This window comes from Humulus lupulus, chromosome 2 (genome assembly GCF_963169125.1).
Source record: "Humulus lupulus chromosome 2, drHumLupu1.1, whole genome shotgun sequence".
Lineage (NCBI taxonomy): Eukaryota > Viridiplantae > Streptophyta > Magnoliopsida > Rosales > Cannabaceae > Humulus > Humulus lupulus.
The window spans coordinates 22,305,215-22,332,805 of NC_084794.1; the positions used below are offsets into that span (position 1 = coordinate 22,305,215).

The window sequence follows — 27,591 nt, forward strand, 5'->3', positions numbered from 1 at the left end:
CCTGGCCAGAGGGAAAATTTCCTGAGGCAGGAATTCAGGATACCACGCTCCTCCAACAGCGAAGAAGTATTTATCCCAATTTCGATGGGAGCTATCGAAATCGGTGAAGATTGTCCGATCCTTTTTGGGAGAGAGGTAGAAAGTTTTCCAAGGCTTTCCCTCTATCGCCTTGTTCGAAGACTTGGTGAAGCACGCGTAAACGTCGTCCGATTGAATATTGACATTCCTGAGGCTCCCTATCATCTGAGCCTCGACTACAGACTGAATAACATTTGGGAGAAATTGCGAAATGTGAGCCCCGGAGTTTGAAATTATCTGAACGAGCAGAGCCGAGAGAGGGAAGCGGAGCCATTCGATGTGTCTGAGACTCATGACGATCTCGGTAGGCTTCACTACGTCCTTAAATCGCCATTCTCGAAGCTCGGCCTCTGAGAGCATCCTCACCGTGACATTGTCAGGAATGTCGAACGATTTGCGCATGCGTTCGAACGCATTCTTGTATCCATCGCGATCCAAAGGCTTGGGAGATGAACGGGAAGACATTATCACACCGAATGAGATGATTGTCGAAGGTTTGAGCTGAAGGAAATCTCTAGGGTTTCTTCGGAGCTTCTCTCTGAAAGTTGGAACAAAGTTTGGAAATTTGAATGAAAATTATTTTGAAATAAAAACTACTTAAATGAAAGGTAAAATTTTGAACCGAACGTTTTACTCGATAACCGTGTTTGCATTAAGTGTAACTTGTCAGGTAATCAAATAATCATGTACCTACGGATTACCTCGGTTTACGGAGAATGACGGCTCTAGGCGAACTTTTTAGTGTTGAAGAGTCGGCCCAAGATTCTAACGTATTAACACACCACGCCTGTCCGAAGCTTGGGCCAGGGGGCATCTGTTGGGCCCAAAATGTTCGGCCCGAAAACACTTTCCTCATTTATCAAATATTCAAAACGGAGCGTTTTGGCAAAGAGAGGTTCCGAAGGCAGAAGCTGTGGGTCAGAGGCAATCTGCGCCTCTGACCCCTGAGCGAGACATTTTAAAAGTCGGTATTTTTGGAGGGAAATTCAGTTATTTTCTTTCCCCCCATTCCAGGGTTCGCTTGAACCAACTAACTGCTTTGCATATTTTGTCCTATAAATATGAGATTCTTCGAAGAGAAAGGGATCGAACTTTGAACTGACTTAAGCATCGGAGTGTCTTTCTTGCAGGTGATCCCGACGAGCCGAAGACAAACTTCATCATCGGAGTAGAAGCAAGTTATCATTCACCGTTGGGTTTTTACTTCCAGATATAGAAAGACAAATTGTTGCCCCAACAGCATCTTGTTTAGGCCAAGAGCTACTAACAAAGTGGAACCTCCAAGCTTGCTTTGCCAATAATACATGGTTGGAATGGATAATTTTTCAAAAGCCTAAACCAACCTCAGATTTAGCTTTGCACAAAAAAATGCCAATTTTTCCAATAAATGAAAGAACCATTGGCATTTGAATCCCACCAAAACTTATTCATAAGCCTTTCAATCTGATGATAAAATGTGAATGGTAATTGAAAACATCTTATGGCATAAGTCGGGATTAATAGTTCTATTTTACTATTAAAAATATATTAAATATTCATATATACATTCAAATATTACATATCTTTTCGACAAAGTATATTATAATTAAAAGCCCACAAAAAATATATATTATTAACATATTTATTTAAGATAGAATTTATTTTATGAATAAGAAGTCCCTTTATTTAAATGAATTGGGTATTTTGTTCTTAGATTCAAAAACTAATAATAAAGAGACTCATAATCTAACGAAGCATGCCTTTAGTATAGGCAATTAACTTAACGAAATAGATACTTATAGATTATGTAATTTAATTGTGATTTATCACATTTCAAAATACATATAATATAGAATATATTATGTGAAAAATACTTTTAATATGCATATATCATTATTGATTAAAAATTATCTTATGACGATGCTTCCAACTTTAAACTTCTCTGTTTTGGTGTTCTCTCTCTGCCTATCCAATACCTCTATTCAATTAGGGCATCTTCTTTTTTTAATTTAAAAAAAAAAATCAGACAATCAATTGTCCAAAAGCATTATACTATGATAGTATACCCAATAGACAAATCTACTTATCACTAACCTATAGCTCTTTCTTGAGCAAAACCTTCCAAAGAGGATCATATACTTGCCATTTGGTTCCATTTTTATCTAAAATAATTACAGCAAGAATAAAATCATAATGAAAAAGTAGTATTGATCAATACCAAGTGCCATTTCCGCTATGATTTTCTTTTTCTTTTCTCCTTTTCATCTCATAAAATTTTACTCATATCTATTAACCTAAAAGTAATAAAATTCAGTATCAAATGAAGGAAAAAGAGAATGTTTCCCTTTAAGCTAAAATTACATAATACATACAAACTACAAAAATAAAAATAGACTGGAGCAGCAATAATATCACTTTGACCAATTGGAAGTTGATATAGGGAGTTGTATATCACTCTATCCGGAGATTTTCTCAACCGAGTATGAAATCTATAGCCAACCTGAAACAAAATACACATATAATATAACCACATGAAGATGAATGAAAATTAGATTATAGAACTGAGCTAGAATCTAACGAGAGCCAGAAAGAAAATGGTTAGACTTCTCTTCTCAGTATAATAACCATAAGGCAAAAAAATTAGACAAGCAGGGGACAAAAAGAAAAAGGATTACACTAACCAAAAAGAAATGTTTTTGGATTGAACAAATTATGTACGAATTATGTACAAAATTCATGATACAAGTTGACTATAAAAATCACTTTTGTAAAATCAGAAAGGGTATTCCAAGAAAACCCCCCTCACAAGTTCAAAAAAGAAATATTGGAGCAGTGCCATATTAAGTGCCACTAAAGAGTCTTGCATGCCATCCAAGCGTTTTACCAAAATTAGTGAGTTCGGTATGTCAGTTGATCCTACAATATGGACATAGAAGAAGGAACCAGGATCAGGCCGGCGGTAGTGGACGCCGACAAGTTGGGCATTCCATCTTTACATCCATCCACCTTTGTAAACAACCGGAATGGAAGAAATGATCACAAGGTGTTACCTGCAAGGGAATTGGCTGATTAGAACAAAATCCTAAAAATAATAATAGTTAAGAATCAAGATAATATCTTGGTACTGTACCATGCAATCATTTGACCGTTGTGTGATATCGATGGCAGTCATGCAAATGACACAGTCAGTAGCATTACTTGTATTTTGATCGAACCTTCTATAGTAGCTGTATTTCTCAGGTAGAATCTGCAAACATGAATCCATGATATTGAAATTCAAACAAAGGAAAAATGTTCCAGGAGTAGTATGTTCACACATTCAGTGAAATGGGCTGAATCAAATGACACAACCAGATGGATTACAGTAGGTGGTTGAGTGAGTGCCATATGATCACAATGAAATATAAAAAGAACATCAGAGTCACATCTAACCTGACGAGGAATGAACCACCGAGACCCAAGATAGTGCTGAAGAAGAAGAACTGCTGATTGAAGTCCAATAAATACAACCAAACAAATACACCAACTCTGGTCAGGTTCAATGCGCATGAAATTGTTCGGGCAGCCAAATATATATAATGGAATTGCAAGCCGAGTAACAGTCACGCCTATGACATAATGTGGATGTAGAGGTTTTCTCGAATCGCGAATGACATTGGTGACAATTTGAGGTATCCAAAAACAGTACATAAGGAGAAGAATAGGTCTCAGAAAATTATGAAACTCATACATAATTAGAATGCCTCCTAAAAGAATCCCATCTGCAAAAAGTTATAAATAGTCAGATAAATCCATATATCTATAAATTGATACAAGTGTGCCATGATATAATAATAGCAAAGATAAAAAAAATATTTAGCCAAGTGAATACGTGCAAGTATATACAAACAAGAATATGCATTGGAGACCAAACAGGTTGTTTGCCCTATTTTATCAGTATGAAGAAACCCAACACTAAAGGATCACAAACAAATTATTGAGTAAATGTAAAAATATTTGTTCCTTCCATGGTAACATAAGCAACAGAAAGAGGGAAAAACTTTTATTGCATTAAGTAAAAACTTTTATTGCAAGAATAAATGCTGTATCTCTCTCTATGCGTTCAAGTGTTAAACACTTTCAATAATTTTAACAAAGAGAACCTACAACCTGGTGTAGTGAAATAAAATGCAAAAATAAATGTGAGTAGTACTTACAAAATCGGCTATATAGAACCGAAAGTTCACGCCTCATTGTTTCCCAACCTTCTCCATTATTCATGGGCCTATTTGCCTTCCATATAGCTAGGAGATATCTCATCTCAAAAATTGAGAAGACTACAAACTTGAAAAAAGCAGCCGTTGCAAAGGCATTGAATAAGGACTCTGAAACAAGATAAATGGAAGAACTTGCAGTTAGTGGAGTCTGACAGAGATAATTGCAAACCAGATGCAGGTGAAAATTCATATCGTGTCATGTACAATTATGAACAACAGTTACAAAGCCAAAATTGTTACTTTATGAACACAACATGACATGCACTCCTGAAGCTATATCAAACTGTAGGCAGTGACGGGCCCAAGATTTTGTTTAGCATAGACAAAAATTAAATAATTATATTGATAGTATAAAATATGTATCAATAAGAACAAAACAATATATATATATATGTGAAAAGATAGAAGGTAAAAAAAAATTACATAAAAAAGATAAATGAATTTTTTTTCCTTTTTTGCATATTAGTAAGAATTTTATATATTTTTTTTTTTTTTAAAAAAGTAAATTGTAAATACATGAAAATTTTCAAAAATTAGAAAGCCCCAGGGCCAGCTGCCCATTGGCATTCACTGGGTCCGCCAGAAACTGCAGTGCCTATTTAGAACATTAAGGCTTGGCGTGTCAAACAAGGCATACTAAAAAACACCTATAATTGTGCACATGACTAACATACAAACACCTAGGGCTTTGTTATCTAATACATGCCACATATGCCACATACTACATGTTTTGTAAGCTAAATAAAAGCACCTACAGTTGCAGATTTACCATTAAGCAAATGCAATATTGATTGCCAAAGAAATAATAGGATACCAAGCAGTGACAAATGGAAGAAAAAAAATGATAACAAAAGTAGCAAATATGAGATTAGACTTTTAATTTTCCAAGTTATAGCAGCCTTATCAAGCTTGACAAACATGAAAATTTAAGACCACCACTAAAATGAATCTTTTTTCTGAACCCCAAAATAATCGGATATTGAAGTGGGCTGTCCAAATGCAATCAGTTTCATACCCACTCTACTGAGTTCAAATGATGGATGGTGTTTAAATCATTCAATCCAAACTTTGGCCTTCATTTATGACAGTAGGAAATTTTAATAGAGGTGGCATTTCATACTTTTTTTCTTCCAACAAAAAACATGCATCAATGTCTTAATGTCTTATTGTCAGTTCATACCAGGACAACTATTAGAATATTGAATATATGCATTCTTATTCTTGCACTAAAAGTCTCATGCGGACAGTAGTATCAGAAGTATATACTATATACACAAATCTTCTACCTTCTGATTCAGGGCCAAGGCCTCCATTGGCATTCTTAGACAAATTTCTCCAATCGAATGCTGGGGCAGTGCAATTTACAGTGATTAAGGAGAACTTAGTTGAAAGGTCATATTCCACAAAGCTACTGAAGATGAATTATTACATAGGATCTATGATTATAGAACTGGTCGTTTGTAATTGTATGTACAACTGTAGGTCTGCAAGTGCTAATTATATGAAAGTTTTTGACACATTATTTCCTAGCTATCCCATGAATTGAACAGAGACCCCCGTACTTTGGGAAATTAAACATATCATTTCATACACGCATCTGAATCAAGCAACTGAAAATGAGCTGGTTGTAAGAGATTACTATCTTACCAACTAGTATTCCTGCTGTCAGATGTATCAAGCAAAGATAAGCATCCATGATGGCCTGTTGACCAATCATTAGAATTGAAACTTTGGCAGCTCCCTGAAGAGAAAGATTCACATAATAATGCATCAGATATCAAATCACCAATCATTCAACGACTACGTAGTGCACTCATAAGAATGACATGAAAGATTCATATGATTTATTGCTGGTTTGATTTCTTTTATAAAAGAACGCGTTGGAGTAATTTCTTACAGATTGAGTGTTGCTATGTTCCATTTGCCGAATCAACAGCAGAACTTGAAGGAAAGAAACCTGGTAAAAATGTTAAGGAATACACCTAATATGCAGAAAAACTTTGATGAAAGTAAACAATTGATGATGAAAAAAAGAAAAAGAAAACTCCCGCACTGATGATGTTTAAAGGATACAAATGTGACCATCAAGGTATAATTCACTGCTTTATTATAATAGACCTCAATGTTGACAGAAGTTGCATTCAACAATAAGGGTGAGAAGCAGTCCCCATCATCATCCACTGCAGGACTCTCCATTAGTCCTTCTATATGATACCGATCACGATCTCCATCTAATTTATGATAACACAACAGCTTAGTAAAACTAAGAAATTTTAAAGGAATAACTAAAAGAAAGATTCGACATTAACTATTAAACAGAAACTGGAACAGCAACATAAGGTTCTGGAGATACTCGAAATTATATGCAAGCTTTTGGGGATGGGTGATATTCTTAAGTAGATGATAATCATAAAGAACACTTTTCTTATATACAATTAGAGAACTAAAGTACCATTTTGGGCAGATGGGACTCGTGAAATCTGGGCTGCAATTTCGATGTTGCAATGTTTCTCCATTTCATAAATTGGTGCTGCAGTAAGAGAAAATAATAGTCAATATAAAGGTAAAGCAACATGATATCAAATTCAAAGTGAAGTACAGAAATTACAATGGTTCTTCCTCCACATTTTATCCCGTGGAGAATCTTGGAACACCTGAGATGAGAAAACTCCAAGCTGTTCAAGAAGTTAATACAGCAGATAAGTACCAAGCACATTGTCAACAAATAAATATCTCATTGGAATAATAGATAATAACTTTGAATTGTCATCCATTTCCAAAAAACAATTTTATTTTTCTTGTCAGTTATTCAAATTGAAAGTAATTCATAAAGAAGTGTGGCTGTGCTGAGAACATGGATTTTGCTCTAGTCCATAGTGCAGCAAACAAAACTAAATACCTGAACCTTACATAAGCAAGTTCAAGATATCATACTGAAACCAGCCACAAGATTGCAGAGTATAAGAATACCAAAATAATTCATGTGATGCCAATACTATTGACCAAATAGTCCACACAAAAACTCTAGAATAACTTGCTTTTCTAAGAAAGATGTGGAGTTAATTTGAAAAGCATTAATTTGCAGGTTACATAAATTTTTAAGTAAACTATAGAAGTAATTCCTAACCAAGCATGTAATGCAATTTACATCCCATTGCAAAAATGCATTATAATCTTACAAACCATATCGAAAGATGTAACCCGCTCTCAAAATTCTCATCCTTGGATTACAGAATAGATTCCACATAACTATAATTAGGACTAGATAAACAACACCAAGTAAAAAGAGAATGGCTTCATAAAAACAATATATCCTAAAGTTATTTGAAGTATAAATTCATCACCAACGACAAGATATTGTGGAAAATAAGGGCAACAAATGTACCAAATGATATGGATTAGATAACATGTAGTCCTCTTCTTGGTTCGACTCTCCATCTTTTGGACTGCAAAATTGAATGGTATTATCAAATAAGAACTCAGATGGAGCATTCAAACCATGAAAGCTCATAAATTAAATAAACAAGTATTTACACATAAAGTAATGACTGCTAAGTCTAACTGTACTATGAGAATGATGAATCGTACAATATTTGAGCTTGAAGTGCATGTAATAAACAACGTGCCACAAATAATGAGATTCACCTGTTAGCTACTATTCGAAGTTGTCTAAATGGCCATATATATACGCCTTCCACTCTGATTTGAACACCATTAACGCTGTTTTCATTTTCAAACACATCTTGAAAAATGATTATTCCCTGTTATCAGAGGAAGAGTGACAGAACTTAAAAGATTTGATACTAGGACAACAACAACAACAACAACAGCAAAGTCAATGATAATGAACATATCATATTCAACAAGTGGATCAAATGGTGCTAAAATTATAAATGCTATGATAGATAAGCATATGAGATCTTTTTATTTGTTGACTACACAATTTGATAAAACCATAAAACATAAAGGTATATTTAAGCTTCTGAATTTAGCTCAAGGAATGGTGCTTGGCACAAAAAAAAAAATGCATTAAATGCAAAAGAAGATGTGAATGCGTCTCTATCTGTATAAGAACATTATCCTCTCTCAATGGAAACATGAATCTTCCTTTTTCCACAAAAGCAAGTCATGTTCCTTCAAAGACACTCCTTTTTAGTTCATCTTTATTTGCAAGCAGGTTATATAGAAATCATGACTCAAAACTCAAAGTCAATGGGCTAAGTTAAACTAGAGTTAGCAAAATCATCTGACACTAATGTAAATGGCAGAATATGTAAAATCTAAACATACAGTTTTTAGCACTACAGTTCTCTGATACAGTGACTTTTTCACAGCAGAGACAGTAGTTCTATACTTCTAGTATTTGTTAGAAACTTAAAAGTGATCTAAAATTTGAATGCATATATCTGCATGAACATAGCCCTTTCATCGACATTGCGGTCAAACAGATAGTAAAATAGCAATATAAAGTGACAATATTGCTATTAAAAACAAAGTCACTAATTACATAAATCTTGATTCCTTTGACAAGATAGCTACAAGGAATAGTTCAAAGCACTCACCTGCACATAGTGTACCCCCATTATTTTTGTTGGTGCACTAACTAACTCAATTACAGAATTTCCGGAGGATTTCCTGAAATCAGGAAATTTGGAAGAGCTATTTGCAGAATCTAGAAACTTCCAAGTCCCTGCAATACACGAATAAGGATGTGCCAGTAATCAGATCAGAGTAGAAATACAAACTAAATTGAATGGATCTTTACTACTGAAAATCTGTCCATATAACGGTGTCAGTTGAATGGTATTTTGATCACAATGAATAGACAGTACGTGGCATAAAATAAGACAATCACATGGTATTAGTTACCCACCCCCATCCCCCCTGCCACACACACACATCATACATACTGCAAAATGTGGGTACAACTAATTCTCACTTTCACCCAAAATAATTCAAAAAATTATTAATTAATTTGAAATTGATCCAGTTCTCTATCAATTTCATGTCAAAAGCTGTAGCTATAATTTACAAGATAACAATTAAATGTGTGTGCAATGCAAGTTACTAACCTCTATAAGTTCCAGTTATATTCCATGCAGAAAATGGACCCAAGTCACTTTCATCTTTTCCTCTGAATAACCACTGCAAGAGGCAAATGAGGTGAATTCAGCAAATTCACTCAAATTTCCATCCATATTTTAAACGCATATTTCTAAAAAATAAAAAAATAATAAAAAAAGAAAGAAAGGAATTTTCTCCCTCCTTTCCCTGCCAGAAACTTGCATACTTACCGAAAGGAAAGGGAAAGGGAAATGAGAGCAGCTAAATTTCTAAACGGAAGTTCATTAAATTAAAACTGGCTTTCACATGACAGTTACCTTTCTTAAAAAAATATTGCTTTTAGTTGTCTTCTTGCATAAAATGAAAGGTTTAATTTATTAACTTCTGTACTGTCTACTCCAATTTATGAACCAAGAACAAAACTCAATGTGAATAAATACGAGCTCCTTTCAATAAGACTACATGGCAAAGCCAGAAAAACACATCAATGACAAAGCTAACGAACCTCCTCTTTCTTCTACGGTTTTGTGCACCAGAGATGAGTATGTTATTAACTAATTTTGCTGATAAAACTTATGGCTTTTAGTAAAATACTCTAGCACCTCAGAGTTCTTGCAATTTGTATTTCAATAATATCTCATTCTCCTCCTACTCTCCTCATTGCAGCAGAGTTATAACTTAATAAAAAGCTAAAGCAACTTCGGAGTAAACACAAATACAGATTGCCCCCAGTCATAACTTTCTAAAACCCATAAATAATTTCACTGAAATATAATCTCTAATCTCTTAGTGTGTACACTGACTTAGAGAAACATTGAACAAAACTAATAACCACTACCCAATTCAAATTGTAATCTTCATAGCTGATCAAACTATACATAAACTTTTTTTTTAAAAAAAAAAAGGAAGGCAATAATCTCAATACCAACCTCATCGCCCCAAGAACGAGCTCTCTCTCGCAAGGGTCTGACACTAGCCACCGGCTGCAAAAGCAGTAACGCAAGCCAAAATCCAAAGACGACCCAATTCAATAAACCTAATCTCCTCTTGGAAAAGCACCCAAAACCCAAATTTCTCTTGGCCACCATATCAGAATCCGGGCATCCCATCCCCCCAAAAAAAAAATTCAAACCCAGGACAGTTTGACCTCGGAGCTTAGTTGTTGCAATCGAAAACGAATAATCAAAGACAATAGGAAGAAACCCATTAGAGTAGAAAACTAAGGTTTAAGATACATGGAAAGGAAAGGAAGATTGAAGCCAATTAGGTTAGCTTGAATTAGAGTAAAAAATTAGAAACTACCCAATTGATCTGAATGAGATAATGAAAGCTCAACGACTAATAGACCACCCAAAGACAACAACAAAAAAAGCCTCCCCTTCACCAGAAGATTATGTACTAAGAAATTCACCAACTATATCTAATTTAATTGTATTATTTATATATATAGTAACTTAAATATATATATGTATATGTAATAAATTAAGGATATGATTAGGGGAGTTGAAGAGCGATGGAGAAGTAGTGGTGTTGATGTTCGTTGACATGTATCTCTCTTCTCTGTCCTGTCTTTGCTTTTGTGCTCTGGTTTTTGGTAAAACTCAAGTCAAGGAGAGAGAGAGAGAAGAGGCTCTATAGTCTATACTGTGTTTGGTGGCAGAGAAACCCACGCGCTCTCATCTACCTTCCTTACACGCTCCAATGACTAGCCATGTTCTTATTTTTTATTTTTCTTTGTTAATAATGGAACGAGCAGGTGTGCTGTGAACTCTTATTTTAATAATCAAATCAGTTAAATTATGTCATTTATTAAAAAAATTATAAAAAAGAAAGAGAAATTCTTTTGTTTTAAGAACTTTTGTTTTTGTCTCTTTTATGATATAAAATAAAATTAACTCCTTTTTATAATTTTTGTTTCAAAAAAGAAAGAGTTTTTTTTTAGCGGTAAATGCTCATTTGGTATCTGCATTTTATCACAATACAAATTTAGTATTATGTGTTTATGATAATTATTAATCGATATTTTTTATTTATAAAAATTATATGATTTGGTACCCTGAGCATGTCTAAATTTCAAATATTTCCACTTTACCCCTAATTTTAATAATTTATATAATTATTATATTTGTTTGTTTTTTTAAACGAGGCAAATGTATTTTTGAATTTTCTGAATTATTAAAATTACAACTAAAAAATGAATATTAGAATAGAATAAGATGACTTTTCTAATTCTAGCGTTTTCCCTAAAGCTCTGATTTCGTCTCTTGCACACCAAAGCCAAAGGAGCGCGTCCTTCCATTACCTGATGGAGAAGACGAACAGAGAGGCCGCCTGAGAAGACGACGACAGAGGAGGTCGACGCTGTGAGCATCGCCAGCAACCCAGGGCAACACGTTTTTGTCTCCTTTAGGTATTTTTTTCGTTTCTTTTCTTCTCTATTCTAGGTTTTTGTTTGGTTTTTTTTTCAACGATTTGGTCGGATTAAAATGTATATTTTTATATTTGCTGGTATGTGTGTTAGGTTTTGTTGAGATTAGTTTTACAAATATGGGTATGAAAAAACAAGCTGCCCGTAATAAAGTTAGTGTTATACCTTCATCATTTTCGTTTGAAATGCCTGAATCATTTGTATATGGGTGCAGTTGAGAATGTAAATGAAGAACTAGTTCAAGAGAAGACATTGGCCCCTGCCACTATTGAGAATGAGCCAATACCCCTTGTTGCATTTGAAGTTGAGAAAATGGCCTCGATTGTAGTAGAAAATGATCCAAGTACCTTTATTGAAGCTGAGAATGAACCTGTAGCCCCATCTGCAACTGAAAATGAGCATTTACCACGTGAGAATGTGGAACCAACAGTCCCTGAGTTTGATGACTATCATGGTTTTCCTACCCAACAAAATGTAACTCGAAGCCACAGATATGCAACTCGAAGTGCAACTTCAAGGCCACAAGACAGTCAAGTAGCTGGTGCGAATGATGATGCATTGTTAAGCCCAACCGATGAGAGTGACATGGAATGGAAAAAAGGAAAAAATGATACTTCAAGTGATGATGATGAGAGTTGTGACATAGGCCAATATTGTGATGATTCTGACATAGAGGAAGCATTTGGGGGGGTATTATGACAGTGATGAGGGAGACCACAGAAATTACAAGAGAATGGAAAGGAACGAAGAGTTGAGTTAATCAACCCAAATAGTAAATTTCCAAATCCAGAGGGGAGGGGGGTAAGACATAAGACATTTATCATAATGGAAAAATAGTGCTTAAAAAGTGGATAAGATTTAGAGATCATAAGCACTACTGGGATGTGATGAAAGATTTTGCTGTGCAAGAGGGTTTTGAGCTTCATAAAGTGAAGCATACTTCTAGCCAAATTATTACAATTTGTAGAGCAGAAGGATGTCCATGGTGAGTCCATGCTTCTAAGTTACCAGATGGAAGAGAGTTTGTCATAAAAACATACAATCCTCACAGTTGTAGCAAGTTGGATTGCCAAAAAAACTCCATCATAGCTTTACTATAAATCCTACAATGAGTGTTGAGAGAATAAGAACTGAGTTGAGAGACCACTTTGGAGTTGAGGCTACAACACACACAATTGTGGGCAGCTAGACAGAAAGCTAGAAGGGATTCAGGTGGGGACTATGCTCACTTATATGTCGACTTAAGGCGTTATGCTGCTATGATCCTTAAATTTAATCCAGGGAGTGTTGCTATTGTCCAGAGCAAGTTAGTGCCCATTGAAGAGTATTTGGAGGGTGACATTGATGAGCCAGTGATTGCTGTGGCCCCAGTAATGAAGCCTCAATTCACAAAAAAATTCATTTGCTACGAAGGTGTGAAAGCTAGTTTCAAAGTAGGATGTCAACCTTTTTTTGGGTTAGATGGGTGCCATCTGAAAAGGTCATACAAGGGCATTTTATTGGTTGCAATGGGAATTGATGTGAATCTTCATTTCTACCCTATTGCATATGTTATTGTAGAAACTGAAAATGGTGATAGTTGGAAATGGTTCTTAGAGATGTTGTTGGAAGTAATTGGAGATACTGCCAATGGCCAGCCATGGTGTGTTATGAGTGACAGACAAAATGTGTGTTATAATTTTCAATGCTTTTATTGAACTTATACTTTTTATTCACTTTCGTAGTTATGCTTTTTTTGTTTTTATTGAAAATATACTTGTATTCACTTTCACTATTATGCTTTTATTGAATATAGCTAGCTGTTTTTTATGCTTGTAGGGTTTAGTAGATGTTGTGGGTAACATCCAAATGTATCACATCGTTTTTATTGTTTTCATTTGGAGAACAACATGGTTAAAAAGTTTGGAGCTTCAAAACTTAAGGTACTATTTTTGGGCAACAGCAGAGACAGCCAACTTTGATAATTTCAAGCGTATAAAGGCATTTATTAAGGAAGCACATGAGTGGCTAAGCAATATTGACTTCAACCATTGGTGCATGAGCAAATTTGATCCATCTGCCAAGTTGGAACATCTTACCAACAACTTTGTAGAATCTTTCAATGATTGGATAGATGAACACTGAAACAAGCCTCCTATTGAATTGCTTGAGGGTATAAGAATGCAGCATACGTCAATGATGTGTGCAATAAAAACAACAGCAGATAGATGGCCTCACAAGCTGACTCCAAAGGTGCATTTGAGGGTCCAGGAAATCCAAAAAAAGCACAATTTGCATCTGTCACAAAGGTTATAAATCATGAATTTCGGGTTGATTATGCTGGAAAAAGGTGTATTGTTAGATTGAATGAAGGAAACTGCATATGTGGGCAGTGGCAGGTGAGAGGAATCCCTTGTATTCATGCAGTTTCTTGCATAAACATTATAAGGGTAGACATTACTAATTATTGCTCACACTACTTCCCCACTGAAATGTGGAGGAAGAGTTTTGAGTATGTTATTCACCCTATACCTGATGAATCAATGTGGCCTAAGTTTGATGATGAGGAATTGTTACCACCTATTATAAAAAAAAACTCCCAAGCAGACCCAAAAAATATCGTAGACGAAGGGTTGCAGGAGAGGAGATACCTTTGCCCCCCATTGTTGAAACACAACCAGTTAAAAATGGAGTATCTAGCACTAAGAAGTGTAAAAATTATCATGAATTTGGACATAACAGAAGGCCATGCAAGAAACCACTTGCTCCAACCACATCTTAATCATAACATGGGACATCTCAACCTGAAAATGCACCAACAGTAGGTCGGAGCAAAAGAAAGACAACGGGTTGAGGCAAAGGTCGAGGCAGCAAAAGAAGGGGCACATTACATGAGGTAAATGATTTATTTTTGTACTATTTGCTGTTTATGTCATTTATTTTAATCAATTGACTATTTTTCAATCTCAAATTGGAAGCTTTCACCCATCTGTTGAAGAAATGCAAGCAAATGTGGCACCAATGGATCTGTTCTCAACTCAAGACACTCAATAGAACCTGATTTTGAAGAACATGTGTTTCTTTTATGAATCCACCAACTCTAGCAATAGTTGTAATGCCTCAAAATCCCTAATGCAGTTTAGTGGTTGGATTAGTAGGTTGGGAGAGTCATAATTGATTTATTATGCCATTAAATGATTATATGCATGTTTATGTGAATTATATTATAATATGATGTTATATGCATGCATGTGGGTCCACATTTAATTATAAGGGCATTTTGGTAATTTGGCTCATTGAGGGCATAATTGTATATTTGTATGCATATCGGTGAACTGTTGTTGAGACCACATCTAAATGTGGATTTGTTCGAGCTATTCGACATGAGACGATCTTTGAATTCAAACTATCGGTTTGGTCATAACAGGTTTAAGCTTGGGGCTCGGGGTGAGTCTTGGGGTGGTTTGGTGATTAGAGCGTTGTTGGGAATTAAAGGGTAACGGGATATGAATTATTGGTATTTAAGAATATCGAGAATAATGAGAATTGGAGGGTGTTAATTATGATTAACGAAATAGGTGGAAAATGACGGTTTTACCCTTGGGAGTCTTTAGAAACATTTAAATGACCTAGGGGCAAAATAGTCTTTTCACCCCTAAGATATATATCAAGCATGTAGACTGTAGAAGCTTACCAAAACAAAGCTTCATCATCCCTTCTCACGATCATCATCCTCCTTCTTCCTCCTTTGGAATTTTTTACCCCAATTTGAAGAACCAAGTTAGGAAATCAAAGTTTGGAGCTTAGGACTTTAGTTCATCCATTGAAGAGGACTTAAATCCAGTGTGAGGTAAGAATTCATCCATGAAACTTTAGCTATACTCTATTTTTCTAATGGTTTTCAACTGAGAAATTTGAAGTGATTAGTTGAGAATTCATGGAGGTTTTTGAGAAAATTTGCTTGGGTTTTGTTGTTGGTATGTTGATTGTGTTGTGGTAATACTTGGTTATGGATTTGGAGATGTTTGAGTAAGTTTTTGGAAGGATTGAAAGAGGGGAAAAAAATGAGGTTTTGATGGGAGAAAACAAGGGTATTTGGCTGCTGGGAGGCAATGTCGTAGCGCTTGGGAGGCAATGCCACGACATTGGGTGCAGGAGCTTGAGGCTGGCGCCTCTGCTTGGGAGACGGGCCACGGCATGGTGGAAGTAGGGTCGCGGCCCTTAAGAGATTTTTTGGCCAAAAATGTGTTTTTGTCATGGGAACTCAAACCTTAGGCCTCGGGATCGTTCCTACTACCCGGTTTAGTAGGATTCGACGTCCCGGAGGCTAGATCTTGGTTCAAGAACTTTTTATTATTCATTTTATTGATGGAATCCCATATTTGGTTATGACTAGGTGACCGTTAAGGGACTAAAAGACTGGTCGTTCTCAAGGGTCGTTCTTTTATTAATTCTCGCTTGAACCAGAGGTAAGAAAACTACACCCCGTATATGACATGCGTGGTTATTATTGAGGCATGTTGAGTGTTTAAATGTGGACATTGATTGCATATTAAATGCTTAGCAAATCTTGCTTATTTGTGAATGGCACTGACTTACTAGTCAGAATCGGCAATGGTGTCAGACTGTCTGTGAAGCTGTGACTCACTAGTCAAGTTCGACAGCGGTATTGAGCACTAGTCGTATGTTACTCACCTCAGAGTCAGAAACGGCATAAGCGTCAAGAACGCAAAGCCTATAAAAGATTAGATCTAATCGACATCTGCATTGAATGACACATTATGAGCAGTAATGTCAGACCGACCCTGTAACGACCCAAATTCACTAATAAGGCTTAGGGCCTTGATTAGTGTGCCTGGAGGGCAATAAGTGAATTATTGTTATAATATGTGAATTTATGTGAATATGTGATAGAGATGCATGTTTAATTGAATTAATTATGCATGTGGGCCCCGTTTGGATATTAGGGGCATGTTTGTGATTTTAGCCCGTTGAGGGCATAAATGCGATAAATGTAATATGTGTTGTGATATATCTGTTTAGCATGATCCGAGACAGTTCTAGGAAGCCGTTAGTCAAAAAGTCACAACAGGGTTGAGAATTCGACCCGGGGCGAGTCGAGGGGTATTCCGGGTATGAGATATTTTATGGGGTTACCGAGTTATGGAAATAAATATTTGGAGATATATTTGAGGTTAGAATGTCTAGGACAGAATATTGGGAAAATTTACCATTTTGCCCTCGGGGACGTTTTTGGTACCCCGAGCCTTGAGGTAACCTTAAAGCTTAAGTTAAATAAAACAAAGCCTAGGAAGCCTTTAGAAAATCAGAAACCAACTCTTTCTTTCCCTCTCCCTTACTCCGGTTTTCTTCTACTCTTGGAGACTTAGAGGCAACTTGGAGGTTCTTCATGTGAAAATCAATTGGAAACTAGGAATCAAGCTAGAGTTTTGGAGGCTTGGAGCTTAAGGAGCTGAGTGGTGGGTTCAATTCTGTACAAGGTAAGCTTCCTAATATGTTGAGTTCTGTAAATTTTCAGCTGGTTTTAGGTTGAATATTAGAGTTTTGCATGTTGGAGGGATGAAGATTCAACTTCGATTTTTATAAGGGTTTTGGCTTGAGTTTCTGTTGGGCTTTGCTGTTGAATCAATAGTATAGTCTTTGTGATAATTAGTTTGGAATGTTGGCTTGATTCTGGGGATAATTGGACTAGTTTTTGAGGTGAAAATGGTGAGTTTTTTTGGGCTCGAGGGGTCGGGCCGCGGCGCTATTCTTGTTGAGCCGCGACCCCTTAGAACTTGGGGCGCCTGGAAATGAAGGCGCGCCGCGATGCCCTTTAGGAACGGTCGCGGCAAGTGTGGGCTATTTCGAGGCAAGGCCTCGGATTGAGCTGGGGGCCGCGGCATGAGTCCCTATGGCCGCAGCGCTTAAGGTATGTTACACCCAGATTTCGAGCCTTAAGAATTGTGATCTTGAAAGCTGGATTCGTCAGGAATGGGCTCGTAATGTCTGGAACACGTGTCCGCAATCTAGGCACCGAGCCTACACGCAGCGGGCAACCTTGAAGATGGTAGCCTCGAAACCCTCACAAGCTCGAAAGATAGACATCGAAGTACGTCTGTTCTCAGATGACCTCAGATCAGGTGCTCCAAGCCTGACATAAGTATGAGCTCGAAGCCACATAGTCTCGGGGAAATGCTACAGCTCGAAAGTCAGTAAGAGACCTGGGTGGGCACAGCATTGACAATGTAGATTGATAACTTTGAATATCCCAGTGAGTCATTTTGGAGAGACGCGATCTACATTGATTGTTGCAAATCCCCTATAATAAAGAGGTATTTATTATTCAGTTATACGCCCCCTGATCTTCAGGGGACGTTTCCTTGTATATAGGATTACAGGCTTTTAATGCCATTAAATTTATTTACATATACAGAATAACTTCCCGAAATGTGTGGGATAGTATTCTGAAATCTTCTCTATAAATAGAGAAGACATGTACCATTGTAAAGGGCCGAATTTTGGTGATCTTGGGAGAAACTCTGGAGAATTCATTCTTAAAGAATTTCCAGAAATCATCTTAAGTTCTAATAACAAAGACTCGTGGACTAGGCAGAGTTAACTGCTGAACCACATAAAAAATCCCATTTGTTTTATCGTATTTTTCTGGCCATAACTATTTACTATTTTCGTGCTCTTATTTCACTGTTGACGAAAAACGACGTCAACAGTTTGGTGCTTTCATTGAGAGCCTTAAGCATTCAGTCCCTGAACAAGTTATGGCCGCTAACGATCAGAATGTTCCTGAAGAAAATTATTCGAGACGCCCTGGGAAACAGCCAATGGTAAACCCGGATGTTGAAGAGAGAAGCGAATCCTCCGATTCTCGAGGACCACCCGCACCACCAAGGGATAAGGATATGTATTACAATCCTGAACAGTACGTTCCCATTGTGGAACTTGAAAACCGGCAGCTGAAATAGCAGTTGGCAGAAGCCAACAAGCGGAATGAAGAGTTAGCAAGGATAGTCGCAGAGGCGCAAGCGACTCAGCCCCCGCCTCCGCGTGAAAACCAAGCTCCCCCTCCGAGGGATGTGCATGTTCCTCCCCGCAGGCCTCGTGGGCGTCCACAAAAGAATGCTGCCACAAGAAGGCCGGAACAACCTCCGGCACCAGCAGAGCCATCCGCTCCCTCGAGACCCCAGAGAAGTACCCGAGCTAGGGCCCCGGTTAATCCACCTGCGGGGGTACCTGCGGGAACTGAGAACAACCGAGCCCTTGCAGAGGCTCGGACTCAAGTCCCTGAGAACACACAAAATGCAACCAACCCATCTCGGGCAAACTCTGGACCGTCCAGACCACGAAATGGGTGGCAGCCACCGTCACCCATACGGTTCCCTCCATCGCCTATAAGATATCCTTCACCTCCTCGCAGGAATGCTCAACCAGTTTGAGATGAGGACGAAAGACATGTGGGGAGGAGACAAGGGAACAGGGAGGCTTTTCGGGAGCGGAGAGGCGCCCTATCTGAAAAAAGTCAAATGTCCCGATCTCGCACTGCAGAAATGAGGCGGCATGAAAGAGACCCATCTCGAAATAATCATGCAACAAGTTTTACTAGTGACGACTCTGGAGATACCAGATCGGTCAGCATACACGATCGAGGTCGAAAGAATACTGGAAGTCGCAGGAATCGCTCCGACCTACGGGAACACTTGAATCAGAGTCGGGGTAATGTTAACCCGATAAACCCGGACTTGAGGGATCGCTTAAATAGGCGTAAAGACCCCCTGCGGAGGCGTGAACCTGGGATTGTGATTGACGACAGCCAATTCCAGACAAGACCCCTCGCGGACCCAATCCAGGAAAGAATTGATCAGTTAGAAAGGCCTTCAGGCTATTGAAAAATGAGCAAGGTCATGATTGATATGAAGATTCTGATGAGGAGCTTGAACCGTTTGCTCCCCATATTTCCAACACTCCATTTCCCCAAGGATTTCGGATCCCTCACGTCCCAACGTTTGAGGGAAAGTCTGACCCGTACAGCCATTTGAGTACATTCAATACCATAATGAGAGCAAGTAACGTGGGTTACGAGCTCAGATGCATGTTATTTCCAGCATCACTGACAGGACCAGCCAAAAGCTGGTTCAAAAAATATAGAAGACACTCAATAACTTCTTGGGATCAGCTGTCTAAAGACTTCAAGAAGCAGTTCAAAGCCATGATGGGGGTTAGACCTGAGGCGTCAACCCTGACTAACGTTCGGCAGCAGCCAGGTGAGACATTGAAAAGTTACCTTACAAGGTTTAACTTGGAAGTTGCCCAAGCACGGAATGTGGATGACAGCGGTCACCTAATGGCTGTCCAAGTTGGAGTAATGCCAAGAAGTGCTCTCTGGGACGACATGCAGAGAAAACTGGTAAGGTCCCTAACCGAGTTTAACAAACGAGCACAGAGGTTTGTCAATGTAGAGGAGGCAAGGTCGACACTCAATGTGAATTCCCAGCCCGTAACTACAACGATAAACGTAAACTCTGCCTCAACTTCAACGGACCCACCAGCTTCGAAGCCTGCTGCAGAAAACCCTTCCAAGAGAAAAAATAACAAAGGGAGTAACCCTGAGGCCGAGGGAGGAAAGAAAAAGAAGGGGGAGAGATATTTCTCCGTGTACAGAGTGTACATCGAGCTCAACGAGTCTCAGGAGAACATATACCTGGCTAATGAAAACCAGGTCCCTTTCAGGCGTCCAGACCCAATGAGAAATCAGAATCCAAGAGGGACTCCAGCAAATATTGTCGATTTCACAGAGACACCGGGCATACTACCGATGAATGTCGACAGCTGAAAGACGAGATCGAATGATTGATCTCGAGAGGTTATTTCAGAAAATATATCAAGAACCAGAGTACTAATCAAGCGTCCGCGAGCCAGAGAGCAGCTGCGCCACAGCCCACACAAAACAACAATTCCTGGGCTAAGGAAGAAGATAGGCCCCCTTCGATTGATGGAGAAGATGTAATAACCATCTCGGGAGGGCCTCATCTCGCGGGAGTAGGCAGAAATGCCCAAAAGAGATATGTGAATGAGCTAAAGACTAGGGACGAGTCTCCTTATGAACCCGAACCTAGAGCTCCAAAAAGTCAAAAGATTGAATCCCAGCCAATAACCTTTACTGAGGACGACGCGTCCCATGTTCAGTTTCCTCACCATGATCCACTGATCATCACTCTCCAGCTGGCAAATAAGAGAGTTCACCAGGTTCTCATAGACAATGGGAGCTCAGTTAACATTCTCTATAAGGCAACCCTAGAGAAAATGGGACTCTCCCTTCGCGACCTGAAAGCATGTGCGACTACACTATACGGCTTTTCAGGAGAAGGAACCGCTTGCATGGGATCCATCGAACTCCCCGTGACCTTGGGAGACTACCCAGTCTCAACAACCAAGATGATGGAGTTCGTGGTAGTAGACCTGCCTTCTGCCTACAACGTGCTGCTCGGGAGACCCGCTCTGGTTAGGCTGGGGGCAGTCTCATCCATAAGGCATCTGGCCATTAAGTTCCCGATCCCTAGTGGCGTCGGGACGTTGAAGGGAGATCAGTTAGCTGGAAGGGAATGCTACAGCATTTCCTTAAGAGGAAAGAAACAAACGAGCGCACAGGCACTCGTCATTGTTCAGAATAAAGACGGGACGGTGTTGGAGATTGATGAAGAAATCGATCCAAGGGTTGAGGAGAAGGTTGACCTCGAACCCTTAGAAGATCTCGAAGAGATTCAGCTCGAAGAATCCGATCCCTCGAAAAAGGTAAAGGTTGGAAAACATCTCCAGGAAGAAACCAAATAGTAACTAATTTGCTTTTTGAAGAGAAATCAGGACGTCTTCGCATGGTCACATTCGGACATGGTAGGAATAAGTCCGAACATAGCAAGCCACGCACTAAATATTGATAAAAGCTTCCCTCTGAAGCAACAAAAGCGAAGACAGCTGGATGATGACAAAAAGAAGGCACTGAAGGAGGAGGTCGACAGGTTAAAAGCAAACTGATTCATTAGGGATGTTTTTTACCCTGACTGGGTAGCTAATCCAGTGTTGGTCCCAAAACCTAATGGGACGTGGCGAACCTGTATTAACTATTCGGACCTCAACAAATCTTGTATGAAGGACTGTTTTCCTTTACCAAGGATTGACCAGCTCGTGGATGCCACAGCGGGGCATGGACTGATGTCGTTCATGGATGCCTATTCTGGATACAACCAGATTCCCATGCATGCCCCCAACCAGGAACATACGAGCTTCATAACGGACAAGGGGCTATACTGTTATAATGCCATGCCATTCGGGCTCAAAAATGTTGGGGCTACATACCAGCGGCTCATGAATATGATGTTTTCGGAGCAAATAGGGAACAACATGGAAGTTTATGTTGATGACATGCTTGTCAAGTCTCAACTTAACAATAACCATGTCGATGACCTTGAAGAGTGCTTTGGCGTGCTCCGGAAGTATAACATGAAACTAAATCCTCAGAAGTGCTCCTTCGGGGTATCATCAGGAAAATTCCTGGGTTTCATTGTAAACGCTCGTGGAATAGAAGCTAACCCAGACAAGATCCAGGCTCTGATCGACATGCCCTCACCTCAAAGACACAAAGATGTCCAAAGCTTGACCGGCAGGATGGCGGCACTAATTAGGTTTATTTTGAAATCTACAGACCGTTGTCTTCCGTTTTTCAACCTTTTGAGGGGAGGCAAGAAATTTGAATGGACGGAGGAGTGCGAGCTGGCCTTCCAGGAGCTTAAAAAGCACCTCGCAGAACCCCCCATCTTATCAAAACCTATTACGGGAGAAGTACTGTACTTATATCTTTCCACCACCGAACATGCAATAAGTGTAGTGCTCGTGCGAGAAGAAGAAAAGGTACAGAGACCCGTCTATTACATCAGCAAAAGGTTACTGGGGGCAGAGTCGAGATACCCCTTGATGGAAAAGCTGGCTCTCAGCTTAATACATTCATCTCGTAAACTTCGACCCTACTTCCAGGCGCACCCCATCCATGTGTTGACTGATCAACCACTTAGGCAAGTCCTGTCTAAACCGGAGGCTTCAGGTCGACTTCTTAAATGGGTGGTTGAACTCGGACAATTCGAGATCACCTACCACCCGAGGACAACCATTAGGGCACAGGCATTGGCAAACTTTATAGTGGAATGTACTGGCATGACCAACAATGAAGTTATAACCCCGGCCCACGAGCTGTGGAAACTTTACGTCGATGGTTCATCTAATGAAAATGGATCAGGGGCAGGGGTCATTTTGATTACCCCCGCAGGGAGCAGATTTCATTCTGCCTTAAGATTTGACTTCAATGCATCGAATAACGAGGCTGAATACGAGGCTTTACTGGCGGGACTTCGTATAGCCAAAGAGCTCAAAGCTAAAGCAATACATTGCTACAGCGACTCCCAGCTTGTAGTTAATCAAATCTTGGGAGAATACCAGGCTCGTGGCACGAAAATGGCAGCTTACTTAGAGAAGGCAAAATTCGCATTGGAACATTTCGAGTTTTATTCGATCGAACAGGTTCCCCGAGAAAAAAACTCAAATGCAGATGCCTTAGCTCGGCTTGCTACTTCCGCCGAGAATGATGAACTAAACGTTGTGCCCATAGAGCACCTCTCGGCACCTAGCATTAACGAGCCGGAGGGGGAAGACGTGTGTATGATTGAATCCGAGCCTACCTGGATGACCCTGATAGTCGAATATCTCGAGACTGGAGTCCTCCCGAAAGATCGGAACCAGGCTCGAAAGTTAATGTATCAACTTCCTCGTTACACCATTTTGGACGGAAAGCTGTATAGAAGGAGATATTCCATGCCATTACTTCGGTGCGTGACTCCACCCGAAGTCAAAAAGATCATTGAAGAAATTCATGAAGGGTTCTATGGAGACCATACTGGGGGGCATAGCCTGTCCAAGAAAATCATATGCCAAGGTTATTTTTGGCCTACCATTAAATCAGATTCTTTCGAGTACTTAAAGAAATGCAATAAATGCCAGAGATTCGACACGATTCCTCGAGCTCCACCATCCGAGCTGACCATGATGACTTCCCCATGGTCCTTTGCGGTATAGGGAATCGACCTCATAGGCTCCCTCCCAACAGGCAAGGGCGGTGTGAAGTATGTTGCAGTAGCCGTAGATTACTTCACAAAGTGGACAGAGGCTGAACTGTTAGCAACAATAACTTCCAAGAAGGTCCTTGACTTCGTGGTAAAAAACATCGTGTGCCGATATGGGGTGCCGAGGAAAATTGTATCCGACAACGGAACCCAGTTCGATAGCGACTTGTTTTCCAACTTTTGCGAGAAGAATGGAATAATAAAGAGTTTTTCATCAGTAGCTCATCCTCAGGTGAATGGCCAGGTCAAAGCTGTAAACAAAACTCTCAAGAGTTCGCTAAAGAAAAAGTTGGAGGAAGCAAAGGGATGATGGCCCGAAGAGTTACCCCAAGTCCTATGGGGATATAGGACTATAGCTCGAACATCAACGGGACATACCCCATTCTCTCTAGCATACGGTTGCGAAGCTATGTTGCCTATCGAGGTCGAAATTCCTACAATCCGAACTCACATTTATGACCAAAGCGCGAACCACACTCAGCTTGAAGAAACCTTAGACTTAATCGAAGAAAGAAGAAATGAAGCTCAGCTGAGGAATGCTGCCTACCAGCAACGAGCTACCAGATACTTCAACAAGAGGGTTCGAGATCGAAAGTTCGGTGTGGGAGATCTGGTACTAAGGCGTGTATTTTTGGCAACGCGAGATCCAGCAGCTGGCGTGCTCAAACCAAATTGGGAAGGACCCTACCAGATAGAGTCAGCCATCCGCCCCAATGTCTACAAGCTAGCGAGATTGGATGGGAGCCTGGTACCGCGAGCATGGAATGGTGAACACCTAAGGCCTTACTTTCAATAGTGTAGGAAGGATGTTGCCTGTAACCATGCTTGTTTATCTGTACTGTTTTGCCTACTTTTGGATTTTGTTAAATAAAGAGTTATTTCGTCTGATATAATTTATTTTTGTAATCTCTCTTAATCTAATAACCTATGGTCACATTCATAGGATATTAAGGGGGCATCATTGGTACATATAAATACCATCAGCTTGAAAAATAAATTAAGATATGCGAAAAACATAAGTGTTTGGATATAACCAAATACGTGGGCTAAATTATTAAAAACATAAGTGTTTGGATGTAACCAAATGCGCGAGCTAAGGTAGTTTGGATAAAACCAAATTATCAAAAACATAAGTGTTTGGATGTACCAAATGCGCGAGCTAAGGTAATTTGGATATAACCAAATTATTAAAAACATATGTGTATGGATTACAAACCAATCACAAACCTAAAAGGTTTGGAGCAAACCAGCTAGAACTAATCGACAATAAGTTGGAACCTAAACCTACTTCGAGATAAGACGAGATCGAGGCTGGAATATCTTATAGAAAAAATAGTTTTGAACTCAAAACCTCAGAGAAATAACCGAGGACGAGAAAAAGTAACTAAGCAATTAGATATAACTAAACCGTTTGCATTACACACCATACAAGTACTTTCGGGTTCATGGTTAAAGTAATATCCGACCTTGATGAATAACGAGATCGGAAGCGGATAATTCGAGCAAACAGCGCATGAATGCATTGGGCCTTAAGCCTAAAATCCAAATTATGTTTATACAAATAAATAAACATACGCGGTTCTTTAACATAAAATGTGCAAAATATTTCAAACCAAGAAATGTAAAGCATATGTAGTAAAATAAAAAGAAATTGTATCAGCCCTACGGGCATAAATTAAAGCAATTAAAAAAATGAGGGGACGCAGCCCCGAAGTGAGGTTTAGGAAGGATCAGTTTCCTTGGCCTTCTCAGCATCAGCGGCACTAGACCCCTCAGGACGAATAGCATGACTATCCTTCTGAGCAGCCCGCCGAGCAGCCTCATCCGCCTTAAGTCGGGCATTCCACCGCTCTACATACTTCGCCTCAAGAGGACCTAGGAAGCTGGTGTCGAGGTCGGCATTATCAACCCAGATTTTGTACATGGCTTGGTCGACCGCTTTTTTCCTTCTTCTCTTTGAACTCGTTAAGGAGGTGGGCTTTCTCGTTTTCCATTATCTCAACAGTGGCAGCTTTCTCCTCCTCGAGTTTGGCATTAGCCTTCTCCAGCTCTGCAAGACGAGTCTTCACCTTTTCAAGCTCGACCTTCACCTTTTCAAGCTCAGCCTTCGAGTCTTTGAGTTCATCAGCCATTTTAAGCTGGAGATCCCTCGACTCTTGGCCAGAGACATGCTCATGTGCACCTCGTTGGTCAGCTTATAATTAAGTTGTGCCGAGAGGATGAGGGCCTGAAACACAAAGGTTGAATTAGAGCACAAGCCAAGACATAGGCAATTAAAGGAGAGTTGCGAAAATTACCGCGGCATTAAGTTCAATACTCTTATCATAAAGAGTATTACAGTCTGGGGCCTTATGCACAAAATCCCTGTGGTCAGCGCCGAATCCTGAAAAACTCTGACCCACTCGAGAAAGGACGTCCGAGCCAAGTACAGCTCCTTGGGTCCCAGCAGTACCATCAAGTATGAACTCTTCAACATGAGGTTAGGCCGACGGCAGGAGTGCCTTGGAAGTTGAGGGTTTCTTCAGAGGTCGGCCAATTGTTAAGAGAGTTGTGGCTGGAGGAAGCGTGGCAGGCGCGGTCGAAACAGATGCATCAACCTGGGCATTCGGATCCTTAGCTGTACTCACAGCAGTTTGAGCCGTTGGGGTCTTCTCAGTGCGCCTGGGGACTTTAGATGGCCGATCAGATTTCCGCGAGCCTCCCGGGCGCTTACTCTTTTGAGCTCCCTCATCACTGAAGAGCACGGCGTCAAGGTCGGAATCCATAGCACCTGTACAGTTCCAATCGAAGTTAAACACAGTGCTAACAAGCTTGGAAGATAAAAAAAAACCAAGTGGAGAAAGACCTAACTGGAACTCTCCCCCGAGCTTGAGCTCGGAGACCATGAAATTCCCCCATCTTCAGAGGAGGCGGGGGGAGTACCTTCCCTATATGTGGATGTCAACCTCGAAAGGTTCCTATAATCATTGGTCCCGTATTGGACGGCTATTCTGTTCCATACCTCGTTCAGGCTATACATAGTATCGTATTGCCTGAGCCAGCTATCGAACCTATGAACCCGCTCATCTACCCAAGTCCACACATAAAAGTGGTTCCTATCGTCTCCGCACAGAACTAGCCTATCGGGTTTGTGCTTTAACAGAGTGGGGGACCACATTTTCGAACTTAAAATGACTGTACCTTGATCATCCAAGCCCGAGCTCGAGGCTTCGTCGTTGGCCTCTTTCCCTGACTGCGGGCTCCTTCGGTGAACCGGGGGCGGGGGCCTCACCTCCCTCCTTGGAGGAAGGATGCCTGTTGGCAAAGGCACGAGCTCCCAGCGGTCGTACTTTTTGTTGGACCAATCCGAGGTGGACTAGCCCTCTCCCAAGAGCCCGCAAGCTCGGAGCTTACCCTCATGCAAAAGATATGAAAGGGACCTCCTGCCATAAGGGAGTTGGAGCAGAGTCTCTCTGTGCTCCTTTATCTTGTCAGTGGGAGTGGGACGGTGATAGTTTGCTGAAAGATAAAACACATTTCAACTAAGTACGAGCTTGCAGACAAAAGTCTGAGCACAGAGATAAAGAAGGTTAAGGTACTTACGAATCCGTCTGAATGAATAGTATCGAGACGGGGACAGGCCATC

The 27,591-nt window shown here is 39.8% G+C and overlaps 1 protein-coding gene across 3 annotated transcripts; it reads right to left on the bottom strand.

The window, feature by feature from the left end:
* Positions 1-2,264: 2,264 nt before the first annotated feature.
* On the bottom strand, positions 2,265-10,987 carry LOC133817468 (transmembrane E3 ubiquitin-protein ligase FLY2-like). Of its 3 annotated transcripts, XR_009885561.1 has the most exons (16): positions 10,307-10,987; positions 9,386-9,458; positions 8,876-9,003; positions 7,959-8,074; positions 7,699-7,759; positions 6,922-6,988; positions 6,766-6,843; positions 6,387-6,544; positions 6,211-6,270; positions 5,961-6,054; positions 5,600-5,659; positions 4,254-4,421; positions 3,490-3,818; positions 3,188-3,304; positions 2,942-3,107; positions 2,265-2,557 (listed from the first exon to the last, which is right to left on the bottom strand). XR_009885561.1 is itself a non-coding variant. In XM_062249996.1 (15 exons), exons 1-15 carry the CDS (start codon positions 10,484-10,486, stop codon positions 3,006-3,008), a joined length of 1,791 nt encoding a protein of 596 aa, XP_062105980.1. In that variant the 5' UTR covers positions 10,487-10,987; the 3' UTR covers positions 2,735-3,005. The 3 variants fall into 3 exon arrangements, 2 of the variants coding, with proteins under 2 accessions (XP_062105980.1, XP_062105981.1); XM_062249996.1 differs by lacking the exon at positions 2,265-2,557 and having other exon boundaries at positions 2,735-3,107; XM_062249997.1 differs by lacking the exons at positions 2,265-2,557; positions 5,600-5,659 and having other exon boundaries at positions 2,735-3,107.
* Between the last annotated feature and the right edge of the window lie 16,604 nt (positions 10,988-27,591).

Bases quoted from the DNA above. Each gene is read 5' to 3' on its own strand.
- LOC133817468 (XM_062249996.1), bottom strand. From the start codon at position 10,486: ATGGGATGCCCGGATTCTGATATGGTGGCCAAGAGAAATTTGGGTTTT. The intron at 9,459-10,306 runs GTTGGTATTGAG...TGCCTCTTGCAG, and splicing joins CTCGTTCTTGGGGCGATGAG to TGGTTATTCAGAGGAAAAGA. The intron at 6,545-6,765 runs GTACTTTAGTTC...ATCATAAATTAG, and splicing joins AGTCCCATCTGCCCAAAATG to ATGGAGATCGTGATCGGTAT.